General features: G+C 42.2%; 1 protein-coding gene across 9 annotated transcripts; it reads left to right on the top strand.

The window, feature by feature from the left end:
• Positions 1 to 3,859: 3,859 nt before the first annotated feature.
• On the top strand, positions 3,860 to 13,764 carry LOC123045352 (sucrose nonfermenting 4-like protein). Of its 9 annotated transcripts, none has more exons than XM_044468370.1 (13): positions 3,872 to 4,186; positions 4,274 to 4,349; positions 6,558 to 6,767; positions 7,075 to 7,191; positions 7,265 to 7,324; positions 7,870 to 7,959; positions 8,032 to 8,157; positions 8,564 to 8,705; positions 8,795 to 8,968; positions 11,266 to 11,329; positions 12,876 to 12,945; positions 13,354 to 13,453; positions 13,600 to 13,764. In XM_044468370.1, exons 1-13 carry the CDS (start codon positions 4,119 to 4,121, stop codon positions 13,689 to 13,691), a joined length of 1,389 nt encoding a protein of 462 aa, XP_044324305.1. In that variant the 5' UTR covers positions 3,872 to 4,118; the 3' UTR covers positions 13,692 to 13,764. The 9 variants fall into 9 exon arrangements, with proteins under 9 accessions (XP_044324311.1, XP_044324305.1, XP_044324312.1 ...); XM_044468371.1 differs by having other exon boundaries at positions 3,881 to 4,186; positions 6,582 to 6,767; positions 8,026 to 8,157; XM_044468372.1 differs by having other exon boundaries at positions 3,881 to 4,186; positions 7,075 to 7,134; positions 8,026 to 8,157.
• The last annotated feature ends 1,607 nt before the right edge of the window (positions 13,765 to 15,371 follow it).

The raw sequence follows: 15,371 nt of genomic DNA, 5'->3' as shown, positions 1-15,371 counted from the left end.
ATGACACGTAAGCACAGAGACTTGACCCATTCGGGTCGGGTCGCTACACCACCTACTCGGGTTTAAGCTTCTGTCACTCTCGCAACCCACCATAAGCGAATCATGAACATATTGCAACACCCTACAACAAGGGCCCCTCACATTTGCGCGAGACGGAGGGCACCATAGGACAACACCATAAATAAAATATACAATCATATCAACCAAGATCATGATTAACCCACAGTACAAAACAGATCTACTCAAACATCATAGGATAACCATGGATCATTGGGAAATAATATATATAGTTGAGCACCATGTTTAAGTAGAGATTACAATGGGGAGAAGGGAGGTTACACCGGGGAGAGAGTTGGTGTTGACGGTAGAAAGATTGTTGATGTAGATCGCCGTCATGATCCTAGCCCCGGTGGCACTCCGGTGCCACCGGGAGAGAGGGGGGAGAGAGCCCCCTCCTTCTTATTCTTCCTTGGCCTCCCCCCTAGATGGGAGGAGAGTTCCCCCTCTGGTCCATGGCCTCTATGGTGGCAGAGGGGCGGGAGCCCCTCCGAGATTAGATCTCCCTCTCTATTCTCTTCTGTTTCGCGTTCCCCATATCTGGCCCTTCACAGTTTCTTAAATTCCCAGAGATCCGTGACTCCGATTGCGCTGAAATTTTTACATGATTTTTTCCATAAATTATTTGTCTTGCGCCAGAAGAAGGGCTCCAACCGACGTTCGAGGAGGGCACAAGACACCAGGGCGCGCTTGGGCCTTAGTGGCGCGCCCTGGTGGGTTGTGGGCATTGTGGGCCCCCGTTTGTGTTGATTCCACCTCCTAACACATATATTCCAAAATAATTCTCTGTAAATTTTTATCGCGTTTGGACTTCGTTTGATATGGATATTCTACAAAACAAAAACATGCAACAAACATGAACTGGCACTTGGCACGGGATAAGTAAGTTAGTCTAAACAAATCATATAAAAAGTTGGCAGAAGTATGTAAAAGTTGAATAATATTGGCATGAAACAATCAAAAATTATAGATACGATAGAGACGTATCACATGTCTATATCCAAATAGAGTACTAAGTACTCACTCTCTACATGCCATCCCAGTCTTGGTGCTCTTGTGGTTTTCTCACTTGCTCTGATTAGTAGGTGCTCTTGTGTTATCTAACCCTGTTTTCTTAAGTTCACCTCTTCCAAAGTCAACTCAAGACCACAAGGTAAGTATATGCATCACACTCATGTACATGATGATCCCTTGCTGATGTACATATTGTTTGCAAGAGGGACTCATGAACATGAAGGTACAATTAAATTTTCTACATCATTTACTCTGATGCATATAGCTAAGATACATGTAGCTCATTGCTTGCTCTGTCATGTCTATGCATTCACACACTTTTATAGTCTATCTTCACATGATTCCATAAATGTAGGGGGAGCCAATGCATGTTACATGTCCTTCCAAAGCTTTACTTGTTACTTCTCATATTTTATCTAAAGCTTTGATGTATGTTGTTACCAATTACCAAAAAGGGGGATATTGGAAGCACAAGTGCTCCCTGGGTGATTTTGGTAATTAATGTCAACATATCTCTTGTTGGACTAATATTTTCATCTAGTATATTTCAGAAAGTTCAACAAAGGCATGGCATGGACAAGAGGATGTGTAACCCCTCCAAGGTGCTAAGGATAAAGATTGGCAAAAGCTCAAGACTCTTCATTTCTATTTTAGTGATCCAAGATCACATTGAGTCCATAGGAAAAGCCAATACTATTAAAAGGGGATGAGGTGTTGCTTAATGGTCTATTTGCTCAAAATGCTTAGTGATATGCTCCAAAGCCCTCAACCACTCTCTCAATTCCAAATATGTCCTAAACCTAAAGTCAAACTTGGCCCCACCGATTTAATCCATTCGGCGCCACCGTGTTCACTTGACATAGCCACTGCCAGAACCCTAATCAATTCGGTCTCACCGATAGGGATCTCGGTCCACCGAGATGGCCTTGCAAACTCTTTGTTGCCTGTTGCAATTATTTCGGTCTCACCGAAATAAGCAATCGGTCCCACCGAGTTTGCCTGACCAACTCTCTGTTTGCTCATTGCTGAAATCGGTCTCACCGGGTTCATGCAATTGGTCACATCGAGTTAAGGTTTTGCCCTAACCCTAGCACATCGATCCCACCGAGTTGATCACGTCGGTCCCATCGAAAATCCTATCATTCACATTTTTTGAACTGAATTGGTCTCACCGAGTTAACCTATTCGGTCCGACCGAGTTGGGTCAAATGTGTGTAATGGTTAGATTTTGTGTGGAGGCTATATATACCCCTGCACCCCTTCTCTATTCAAGAGAGAGCCATCAGAACGTGCCTACACTTCCACTACTCATTTTATGAGAGAGAATCACCTACTCATGTGTTGAGACCAAGACATTCCAATCCAACCACAAGAATCTTGATCTCTAGCCTTCCCCAAGTTGCTTTCCACTCAAATCATCTTTCCACCATAGCCAAATCTCTGAGAGAGAGTTGAGTGTTGGGGAGACTATCATTTCAAGAACAAGAGCAAGGAGTTCATCATCAACACACCATCTATTACCTTTTGGAGAGTGGTGTCTCCTAGATTGGTTATGTGTCACTTGGGAGCCTCCGTCAAGATTGTGGAGTTGAACCAAGGAGTTTCTAAGGGCAAGGAGATCGCCTACTTCGTGAATATCTACCCAAGCAAGGCAAGTCCTTCGTGGGTGATGACCATGGTGGGATAGACAATGTTGCTTCTTCGTGGAGCCCTCCGTGGACTCGCGCAACCGTTACCCTCGCGGGTTGAAGTCTCCACCAACGTGGATGTACGATAACACCATCTATCGGAACCACGCCAGCAATCTCCGTGTCTCCAATTGCATTTGCACATTCCAATCCCATCCCTTTACTTTCTTGCAACTTGTATGACTTACTTTCCGTTGCCCATATACTCTTACCATGCGTGCTTGAAATGTAATGTGAATGCTTAAACTTGTGCCAAAACTCCACCTCAACTTGAAGAACTTAAAAAACTGCTACTTTTGCTTGTTGAGAGTCTAATTACCCCCCTCTAGACACCTCTTCTCGATCCTTTCACCCCAGGCGTATATAAGGGGAGGACCGCGGCCACCGAGAGGGAAGAGCTCGACCAGAATAAAGAGATACACACAAGTAACAAGGTCGGGAGTAAGATAGCCACCAGAAGGATGCTCGAGAGCGTAGTCTAGGCCATCACAGAAGACCTAAACATACCCAAGGCTCATCCGAGCACGACAAAGCTTCCCCGAGCATACCAACAACTCGCCCTCGTGTATGTAAACTTCGGCATATGACCACCATCAACCAACCACAAACAGAAAGTAGGGTATTACATCACCATGTGACATGACCCTATATAAACTCTGTGTGTGAGGCAGTTTATTCGACTTGGCAATGGGGTTTACTTGGTACATCATTGGGGTAATCTAGATCATAGATTTAGGCAATTAAGGGCTCAAATTACGGGGGTATCACTTATGTTGATACAACATTGAACAACTTTAGAGCGTTAGATGCAAGTAATCGTACGGCTGGTGTTATATAGATCCAATCCTACTCGTGGTTTTAATACTAGTGGAGATGGAGATGGAGATAAAGATGGAGATGGAGATTTGCTCTAATTACGTGGAAAAGCAACTTTTACAGGTTTTTAGTCGTTGGAGATGTAGTGTGCGCCGTAGGGAATTGGTGGCGCACGAGTGGCATGGAGCAGCGTCCAAAGACATGAGCACCAACAACCCAAGCCAACCAAAACGAAAGCGGAAAAAAACAAACGTTCCACGCACTCCAACACTAAACACCAACGCTTTTCTCTCTCTTCACTCCTCCCTCGCTTCTCCATCTCCGCCTCCCTCCCTCCCTCCCTCTCCCTCCTCGCACCAAAATTCCTCTTTTTATTTCACCTCACACCAATCCTTACCGTCCTTTGCCCTCGCGTGCTCTCCTACAACCCAATCCGGGCTGCTGGTCCTTGGATGGACTCGGGTCTCGACTAGCTATAGGCCCTGCTCGGCGCCGAGGGCGCGCGACACTCACTCCTAGGGTTCTTGGCCCGGGGCTTCTCCAATGGTGCACCGCCGCTTCTCCTGGCCCTTCGGCGGCCAGCGCGCCTCCTTCTGTGGCAGCTTCACCGGGTGGGCCGCAGGGATTCGATCTCGGTGCCCAGAAGCTGGATCTTTTTTCCATTGGTAATACTGATTTCATCTTCTTTTTCTTGTCAGCTGGAGGGAGTGCCCCATGGGGCTCGTTGGGACTGAGTTCCAGGTGGTGTTCGATCTCCCACCAGGGCTTTATCAGGTGCGTTATGCTCGAATTGCCTAGATTATGCTCGAATTGCCTAAATACGCCCGCTCCTCGCTCCGATTACGTATTTGTGTGCCGTTGCACTGTTTATGGCTTTGCTGCTAGGCTTGTTAGTTACGATTGGCGTGCTTGTATGTATGAGCTATGGTGTTTTTCAGACAAGCAGGATCGAGTTGCTTGTCGGGAGGGCTTATCGTGTTCATTTTGTGTTTGTCCTTGTCTCAATTTTTTCCTGTCAGACGGGCGCATGGACGGCAATGCATCTAAGGTTTGTTGCAGTAGTTGAGTTGTGGTGGATGGCCATCGAAGGTGCTGGCTCAATGTATTGTATTCGAGCATGAATGAACGGATGAACAAGTGAAGTACTCCCTCCATCCGAAAATACTTGTCATCAAAATGAATAAAAGGGGATGTATCTAGATGTATTTTAGTTCTAGATACATCTTTTTTTGTCCATTTTGATGACAAGTATTTTCGGACGGAGGGAGTACGTAGTTATCATTGACACACAAGTGAGAATGTAGCCGGTTCTTGGGTCGAGCTATTTTATGTGCACAAGCTGTATCCATTTTGCAAGTAGTGTGGCAGGCAGAGAGCTTTCATACAGATTTACAGTTAGTGAGCTTAGCTGGTGATCTGACATTAATTGCACGCAGTGATTAAAATCTGCATATGGATGACGAGTGGTGGTTTACTGATGTCAGATACTTTTTAACTGTTACGCTTCTATGTGACCCTTTTGCTGCTTTAGATGACTGTCTTGCAGTGTGGCAGGCAGTAGCCGTATGAAAACTCTGGTTAGACATAGGATCACAAGGACTAGGTCTGGAATCATGTAAAATTGGCGTACAGTGATTTTGTTTTGTTTTGAGGAATGCCTAACATAATTGATGTCTTGTTTGATAACATATGCTACTGAAGTTCTATGATTGTAGGCCCTGTGCACTAGCAGATAAACCAGGTATGGTCGTAATAAATGACATCTTAGATTTAGTGCCAGATACATGCCATATTTTTATGTCGAAACGATAGTAGCTAACAACTTCTGATAGTACCACCACTCGTTGTAGAGCATGCTGCCAAAAAAGCGGGAAATCAAAAGTTGACCTGTTACATTTACTATTTGGAGTTTGAGGGGAAAGACTGTTATTTCAGCTGCACCATTGACATTCCTAGTTTTGCACTTTGACCTGTACAAAATTGTAAGGACTCAACTTACCCATTTTCATGGTTTGAAGTCTTACATGTTTCAAAGCCATAGACATGCGCATCTATCTAGTGAACTTAATAGGTAGGGAGTTATTAATCTTTAATGCTAAAAAACAAATCAGGACAAGAAGCTGCTGTTCCATGTCTCCATAACTCCAGACAAGAAGTTGAAGATGTTATGTAACGGGCTTAACGGCTGCTCTAGATTTGAGTATACAACATCAATGCCTGTAATGCCGTTTGTAATTTGCAGTATGTTGTGACCAGGTTTCCTTTTTTGCCATTTATTCCATCTTTTCTTGGGTTATTACTAAGCCTCTTTTCTGCTGGAAGCTATTAATACTTGAATTGTACCAAATTTGTCTGATTTGCCATGCATTGATATCCCTTTACCTTGTTACTTAGCAATCCATAAGATCTTTCAAAATTATTGCCTAATTAATTATAACCATGGAATCTTGCGCATACTCAATATTGGGTTTTGTATTTTGGCTGTTTCGCTTCAAGATTTAGCACCTTCTATTTCTGCAAATGCAGCCAAGCATGACTATAATTATAAAGCCCTTTGCTGCTATTCTTTTACAACTCACTCTCTATGTAATTGTAGGAAACATTGCGTTTATGCAGCAAATTCACTCACTTGTTATTGAACATTCTACCATTTATATCCCTATAAAGATGTCAACTTGTGGTGGCGGTCTGGCCACCTTTGGGCTATGCCACCTAATGGATCTGGCAGAAGCAGATATAGTTCGTCGGATCTGTCCCAGATTTGTTTAAATCTGTAGCAATATGGGCATTGTGCTAGTGACGTTCCCAATGTGGTTCTTTATAGTTCCGTTCTTAGGTTAGGAAGCAACTCAAACATGATCTTGCGCTGGTAATTTTTTTTGCAGATAGTATATTCCTTCTATGCTTTCTGTACCAGTGCCCCACTACTTTCGTACAATATTCTCCAGCTTCTGTGTTTTATTAATGCATATGCATACATAGATGTGGTCTTTTGGTTCAATTCAGTACCGCTTTTTGGTGGATGGTGTCTGGAGATGTGATGACACAAAACCTGTTGTACGTGATGAATATGGCCTGATCAGCAATGAAATGCTTGTCACACTTGTGGAGAATAATACACACCCGGCTGTACAGCTAGAGCAATCACCCGTTAGAAGAATGAATTTGGATGAGGGTACTATCTTGACAACAGTACGTGTCAAAGTTCCAAATTTTATTTTTTGTCTTGCATAATTCGTAGACTGAAGGGGAGCCTTGGCGCAGTGGTAAAGCTGCTGCCTTGTGACCATGAGGTCATGGGTTCAAGTCCTGGAAACAGCCTCTTACAGAAATGTAGGGAAAGGCTGCGTACTATAGACCCAAAGTGGTCGGACCCTTCCCTGGACCCTGCGCAAGCGGGAGCTACATGCACCAGGTTGCCCTTTTTTTTTTTATAATTCGTAGACTCTCCTGAATAACTAATGCTTAATTGTGTACTGTGCCATAAATCTCCATACAGATGCCACCAGAACCACCATCTCGAAACTCGGGCATGCAGATTGCAGTTTTCCGCCATCGGGTCTCTGAAATACTATTACATAATACCATATATGATGTTGTTCCTGTTTCTAGCAAGGTTAGGCTCTTGTTTTATGATCAACACTTTGTCTTTGACCATGCAATAATCAGTTTTCACATAAGTATTCCAGATAGCGATTTTGGATGCTCGGCTTCCTGTCAAACAAGCATTTAATATTATGCATGATGAGGTATGTGTTTGCAAGAACTGCTATGTGTGCTTTTGTTTTTTTTAACTTCGTTATGTCTGAACTTCCCTGTGTTGGATCATCATGTTATTGAGGAATTTAAAAATATTCTTGGAACAAGTACCCTCATCATTAGCCGCAAATCCCATCCCACCCTATATGTTCTACAGTTATCCATATTCTTATAGCAGCAGACATCTCCTTTGTCCTTACCCAGAATAACACAATTACTCCCTCCGTTCGAAAATACTTGACATCAAAATGGATAAAAAGAGATGTATCTAGAACTAAAATACGTCTATATACATCTTCTTTTATCCATTTTGATGACAAGTATTTCCGGACGGAGGGAGTACTATCACCACTGTACCTCCATTTAGTAAGGTAATTTAGATGAGAAAAATTATCATTTACTTTTCAAGGTTCTATTTGTGTTGGTATTCTTCCTGGTGTATTCATGTATGGCGTGGTCCACTAGCCAACATGTGATTTACCTTGTCAATCAAATGCCATAAGAGTAGTACGCAGTTAACCTTTTCTTGTTTTAGGGCCTTGCTTTGGTTCCTCTTTGGGATGATGGCCAAGGAACCGTAACAGGCATGCTAACTGCTTCTGATTTTGTATTAATTTTGAGAAAGGTGAGATCTCAATTACTGTATTTCTTCCTCTGTCAGCGAGGTTTTTACTAATTCCCAGATCTGCAGTTGCAGAGGAACATTCGAGTTCTGGGCCATGAAGAGCTTGAAATGCATTCAGTTTCTGCTTGGAAAGAAGCAAAACTGCAGTATTATGGAGGGGCTGATGTCGCAGGCATGCAAAGAAGGCCATTAGTTCATGTATTTTCCTGTACATTTTCCAGGCTTCTCTCATCTGATTAGCTGTGTAAACATTCTAAAGATCAGCATTGGCAAATAGGAAAAACTAATTATATGCCCAGAAATATAATGCTACCATCATTTTCCAAAATATGTCAATATCGTTACTTGAACATTCATATTGACTGATCTACCATTCATTGTTGGGATTCTTTCTGCTAACCCAGGCCTTTTGGGATATGGTAGAATGGGGCCTGGCTATTCCAAAGCCTAAATTCCCCCACATCCAAACATGCCAGATAGTTTGAATCTTCTGTATTTGCAGAAGTTGAAAATTGTTGGAATCACATATTTTTTTAATTCTTTTTATCAGTAAGGTGAAATAATAATTGTCCTTTTTCTTTTTCCCTACAATGTCTTTCTTCAGGTTAAGGATTCGGATAATTTAAGGGATGTGGCACTGACTATAATACAAAATGAAATATCTTCAGTCCCTATCTTTAAGTCCTCAACGGATATATCAGGGATACCGTTACTTAATCTTGCAACTCTTCCAGGGATTTTGAAATGTACGGTATTTTTTATGAGACTTTGTTCTCCTAGCTAATTTTACCTGCATCTCGACTTGAGCTTACCTTTACCTTGATGATGTATTTAGTTCTTTGCTCAAAGCTCCAAGAACAACCAGAAGGTTATCCCATTTTGCGGAATCAGATTTCCAGTATTCCTATTGGTACATGGTCGCAGCATACTGGAAGGGCAAGTACTAGACAGCTTAGAACATCGGGGCTGAGTGCTCCTCTAATTACTTGCCTGGATTTTCTTCTGGAAGGTACCATGTGAATGACATTTGAAATGCAGATAGTCATGTTATTTTCCCCAGTTGATCCATAAGAACATGACACGGTGGTTGTTGGCTACACAATCAAATTAAGTAGGTGATTAGTCCCTTTTTTTTGAGGGAATCGGTGATTAGTACCTTCTTGAATAGTGCAGGTAATCAATTTCAAGTGAACAATCAAGTCTGAAATAAATGTGTCCAGGACTTGTACAAAGGCTTCTAACACGTGTCATCATTGACTCATGCAGACATCCCATTAGTTGTCATCTTTTGCAGTGACACATTTGAGTTTTTCCTGTTAACTCTAATACCTCGCCCTCTTGAATTATAACCTCTGTCCAGAAATAGCTGAGTTTTACAAAGTGAGCAGTCAAACTTCCTAAGGACTAATATACTAAAAAAACAATTAGGCTGGTTTAGACAAAAATGATACATTAAGATTTGTCTCCTGCAACGGTTTTGGATCCCCCCCCCCCCCCCCCCCAGTACATCCACACAAAATATAATGGTCAAAGTTGCATATCGGAGAATCGTCTATTTATGAATAGATAGAGTACCCATGAAACACTAAACAATAACAAAGCCTTTAGTCCCAAACAAGTTGGGGTAGGCTAGAGCTGAAACCCATAAGATCTCGCAACCAACTCATGGTTCTGGCACATGGATAGATATCTTCCACGCACCCGTCCATGGCTAGTTTAATGGAGTACCCATTAAACTCTCAACCGAGAAATTTGGACAGCTATATTTGTAAAAGAGTAAAATACCAGAAGTCCTAAAACTATTTTAGGGGTGTCAGATTAGTCCTGATACTATGAAACATGCATATATAGGTCCTAAAAGTTTGTCAAGTGTGTCACCCACAGTCCTATGAGTGTTGCATCAGCTTTGACTTACATGCGTGTTAGGTCGACCACTGTTATGTGGCAATGTTTTGCACAAAACCCACCATGAAGTCCACTCTTCTAATTTTGTGGCCCCTTCCCTTCGCACTCGCCCTTTCCCTTGGCTTCCTCTCCACCTCCGACAACCATATTCTAGCGGTGAATGTGGCGCAAACGCAAAATTGGCAGCGGTGTACTTGAGCTCGTGCCCAATATGTTCCACAAGGTGTCTACATCTACTTCCTCGTCATGGCACAACTAGGTCCCGTAGTTCCTCTTGTTCTTGCCGTCTACGACCATTATGTTACTGATGCACTCATGTTTGGGTGGGCACATCTTGTCATATGCAATATAAACCACCAAGCGCCTCAAGTTCTCCCCATCGTCTCCGTAGACCGCATCAGATGACGTGACGTCAATGCTCTTCACAATCGATGCCACCTTACAAGTTGCGCCACTATTTTGTTCGCCGTTGTCGCCACCGGCAATCAGGGTAACCGGAGTATGCCGAACCGATTCCCCCCACTCAGAGGAGCACCACAACGCGCCGAACACATCCTCACCACCGACTTGTTGTCCTGCGTACAATAATGCTTCAATAGGAATGTTTGTCCCCGACTTCGTTTCTCGAGATGCTGCCCCGATCTCCGCCAGTGGTGAGTTCTAGCTCGATTAGTCTGGTGTGCGCCTTCCTCTCTGCCCGCTTGTTATTTCCCATCGGTCAATTTGATGGTGTCGTTATTGTAGCTCCGCATCCACAATTCCACATGCAATGCACGTATTTGTATTCGTTCCCTTTTGCTTCCATGTTTCTTTGTCTTGTTTTTTTCTCCCTTTGTGCCACGCTAGTAGCCTATACACGAGGATTGTAAGTGTTTTGTGCAGGTTTATGGCTAGAGAGGATCCGCTCAGGTGGGGAGGAGGGCAACAGAGAGGATGCGTGGCCACAAATTAGAATAGGGGACCTTTTAGGGGGGTTTATGCAAAAAGCTGCCACATGCCAATGGTCAACATGCCACGCGTGCAAGTCAAAAGCTGATGCAGCACGGATAGGACTGCGGGCGACACACTTAGCAAACTTTTATGACCTAGATGTGCATTTTCATAGTATTAGGAGTAACTTGGCACCCCTCGAATAGTTTTAGGACTTATAGTGTATTTTACTCTTTGTAAAATACAATAATCAGATTTTAGCTGTTGGATTCCTGGAAACCTGCCATCCAGGAATTCACATAGATGACGTGACACTACTTGAAATGCTTAAAAAAATGGGACTCATCTAACGAAGTTGAGGTTCTCTATTAAACGTGTTCCTTTTTAAACGGCACGTGCGAGATTTTACATCATTATGAAGTAACTGCTACTGAATCTAACTGTTACATTTTTTTTTTTTGCATTCTACAGATAGAATAAGCTCAATTCCTATAGTTGCTGATAATGGATCCCTTGTTGATGTCTACTCACTCAGGTATTGATATACTGCTATTACTGTTCTGCACTTTTGTATTGATATACTCATTAACCATGCTTGATGAAGTTGCCCACTGGGGCTTGAATAAACACTGGTTATCTTTGTCTGATGACAGGATGCACCCTAAAACGAGAGCTTGTTCTTAATAATTCTGGTCATTAATTGTCACCCCAACAGTCTAACAGTAGCAAAATCACAGCTTTGCTTTTTGAAAGGAATGCAGATTTTGTTATGTGCTAAGAACACATACTGATTAGCTGTTGCTTATTGCATTTGTATTTGAGGATTATGGTGCAGCATTACAAAAACATAACAAACTTTCTGGTCATCAAACCGTGTGCATCAAACTAATCTTGGTCAAGTATACCTACAGGTCACTCTTTATAACTATTACTAGGTATAAAGTATGGTGCAGCATTAAAGCTTAGGCAAGTATACCTACAGGTCACTCTTTATAACTATTACTAGATACACACTATTATCTATACCAACATAAGAAGACCCAAAGGGGGCAGATCCAACTAATCTTGGTCATCAAACCATGTGCATCTAACGACCTTGATTGCTCCAATGATGAGCGCTCAACATGTTTAGCGTGCAATCAATATCATACCAAATATTAACATTAGGATTAACCATGTAATTAATACTACCTTTCCTAAAAACATATCCTACCTAGTAATACATCAGCATGCAATAATATCCTACCTTTTTTTAACTCTCAATTAATACCCTACCTGATATCAATGTGCATTGTACGTACGCATTTACTAGTAACTACTAGTACTAGATACACACTGGCCATTATTAGAAATGCACTGTATGTATACTATTTGGTGTCTTTTCCATCGTACTCATGTGTCTATTCCCTTCACAGCAAGATAAACATGACCTATTTACCGCATTTTTCATCGGTCATGGATTTCTGAAAAATTATGTCTTGTGACTAAATTTCTGGTTAGGTTGACTGGGTTCATCTGGATTTTGGGAGGGTGGTATTAATTATCTTAGTGAAGTTATTAGAAAAGGAGTTGGTAGACCTATCCTGTTTGTCCTGGTGGCACTTCTGCTTGTTTTCTGATCAGCATCCTAAGCTGCTAAAGGATAAAAGATTCCTAAATGTGAATTGCATTCCTCATTGTACACTGCACATAAGTTGTGTGGTCCATTTGGTAAGATTGATGAATGGCTGTGAGGTCAATAGTCCATGCATGTAATGTGGCCAACTGGCCGTGTCTTGAAAGTTGAAACTTTGAACTCTTTGCTTCTTTGGTCCATTTAGCATAATCTTGGTTTCTTTTTGCTAATAAATTTGGTGTCACCGGAAACCCTATAGCGTTCACCAGCTAATTTATATCCTTTTTATTTTTCACATTTGGCCCTGTTTCAAATGTTTTGTATACGATGTTCCTGAAAAACTGGAGTTGATATACCCATGCAAAGCATCACTATCTGCAGAGAAAACGCCAGGATAGCTGATGTGATTATCTTGCAACTGCCCTGTCCTCTCAATTTAACACTCAGCATTAACCTGTTTCTACAGTGATATCATGGCTCTGGCGAAGAATGATGTTTACGCTTGCATTGAACTTGAGCAATTGACCGTGGAGAATGTATGTTCCCTTCATCTTGCTTTGAGCCTGTACCCGTTACCTTCTTTTGACATGCATAAATTTGGACTCATGTGCTTCTGTGATGTCCGTTCTGTTACATAATTAGATGACACAGCTTGAATGTTGTGATGTTGGTTCATCAAATGTGAAAAGGAAGAAAATAGAACATGAAGTTATCTGGCCAGGCTGATGTCCAATGGCTCATTTATTTGTTGCATTAATAATTGAATGATTGAATCAGTGAGGTCAATGGTCCATAAGTCCACTTGAAACCAGGGCATACGCTCAACTGCAGAAATTGCTATGGTTCTTGCTAACTTTTCTGTATATATCCATGCACTGCATTTTTACAGTGTATTTGTTTTCTTTGTGATTATAATCCAACTCTATACTGAACCCTCTTTTTAGGCTTTGGAGCTGCAATATCAGGTGAATGGGCGGAGACAGTGTCATACCTGTTTGAGCACGAGTACGTTGCTCGAGGTGTTGGATCAATTGTCTGTTCCAGGTACTAGTTTGTGAGATAAATGCGCATGCATGTAGGGAGTGAGTGAGGATTGCATTTTACATGAGATCAGTCTATAAAATTGATGATTTCAACATAAATTTGACAGATCGGTTTGAATTTCTGACATCATATATGTATCTTATCAGGGGTGCGGCGGCTTGTCGTTATTGAACCGATGACTAGATTTGTGCAAGGAATTATCTCATTGAGAGACGCAATAACATTTCTCCTTGGATAACATTTGTGTAGCCATTTCATACATGAAAGCCTGTTGTATTTGATTGGGACAAAATAAAAATGTTGTTTTGGCAGATGCAGGAGTTGTTCATATCTTCCATTGTGTTTTCACTTTGAAACTTACAATATCAGGAATTATGCACAGCCGAGCCTTCTTGGCAAGAACAGACCATGCCTTGGAAGCATGAAGACTGGACTGACTGAATCAGTTCTGCCGCAACCTTTCCCTGCTTTGCTGATCGGAATGCTTCAACGTACTGTTGAGGCTTGGCTACTGTAAAGAAGGGGGACAAGCTCAGATTGAGATTTAAGAGCTACATAATCATTTTGAAGATTTGATGGAAATCATGGGGCAGGTTGCATTGTTCAGTAATGACCTATATGTTCTCATGGCATGGTATGATTTCTCATGGCATGGATATAGATTCAAAAATCTGTGAAATCAATCAACGTGTGTGTGTTTTTCGGTCATTGAGAATTCATGATTCTCAACAGTCGCTAACCTATTGCAATCTTGCTGACAACAGTAAGAACCAAGTTATGTTTCGCTCTAATGGTGTGTAGATCAGTTTATGTGCTGCTTATTTTGAAAAGGAATAGAGGTCGTGATTGGTGCAATGGGCTACAACGAAGACCTGAGACCTAAGAAGAAGTTTGCAAAGAAGGCAAGGAGCGCAGGACGCTAGTTATCCGTGGAGCTGAATGTTGGAACAACAAAGTAACCAATGAGTGACTTCATAAGTCATCTCGATTGCAGCATGCGGCTTCTATTCCATCAATTTTTTTTGAGAGTACGCAATTGGCTTCTATTCCATCATTTTTTTTTGAGAGTATGCAAATTGCGTATCTTAGCTTTATAGAAGAGAGAAGAATTTAAGCCAGGCTACTACAGACCAGCAGCAGGCAACGGATTTAGAAACTTTTTTTTCGAGAGTACGGTTTCCAACAGAAACTCAAACTCCTACTCCTAGGCTATACTCTATATGCTAAAATCAGCTGCTCCTCTCCATCCGGCTAGTGTTCCATAGCCGCATTTCCTCTTCGATGATCGCTACCAGATCCATGGTGGTACAGATTGAAGCTCGATTGCCAAGCACCCGAGCGTTCCTGCAAGCCACCAAGGTTGGATGTGGTCAGTTGCTGTAGGGATGAGAGCCGGATTGATTCTCCTCTTGCTGAAAACTGATACCAAACCTGCCGAGAGTACACAGTTTAGGAGAATGTGATCTACATTGTCTTCCTCTTGGTCACACAAGAAGCATGCTGAGGGGGTATCCTGGAGCCCATGTCTGCATCTTCTGTCGAACGTCCAAATCCTATGTTCCATTGCCAGCCACATGAACAGTTTGCAAGCCAGCGGTGCCCAGCAATTCCAGAGTGCCTTTGCATACTAACTTCCAAATCCATCATCTTTTATAAGCATGGACTAACCGTGGTCCGTAGCACATGAGTTTCCGCAACACTGATAGACCTGAACTACTCTCTCCATCAAAACAAGTGTCGCTGATTTAGTATAAAGTCGTACGCTTATTTTGGGACGGAGGGAGTATAGAACACCGACCAGACCAAGTGAGCATTATTGTGGTGGCAGGGAAAACATTAAGACCAGAGAATAGCTAAACGCATGGATTCTAAGCTGCACCTAATTGCTAATCCATTTTGACTTGAAAAGAAGTCCTTG

This window comes from Triticum aestivum, chromosome 2B, assembly GCF_018294505.1.
Source record: "Triticum aestivum cultivar Chinese Spring chromosome 2B, IWGSC CS RefSeq v2.1, whole genome shotgun sequence".
NCBI classification, from domain to species: Eukaryota; Viridiplantae; Streptophyta; class Magnoliopsida; order Poales; family Poaceae; genus Triticum; species Triticum aestivum.
Note: the sequence above shows the minus strand (reverse complement) of the source record. Positions and strands in the feature narration are given on the sequence as shown.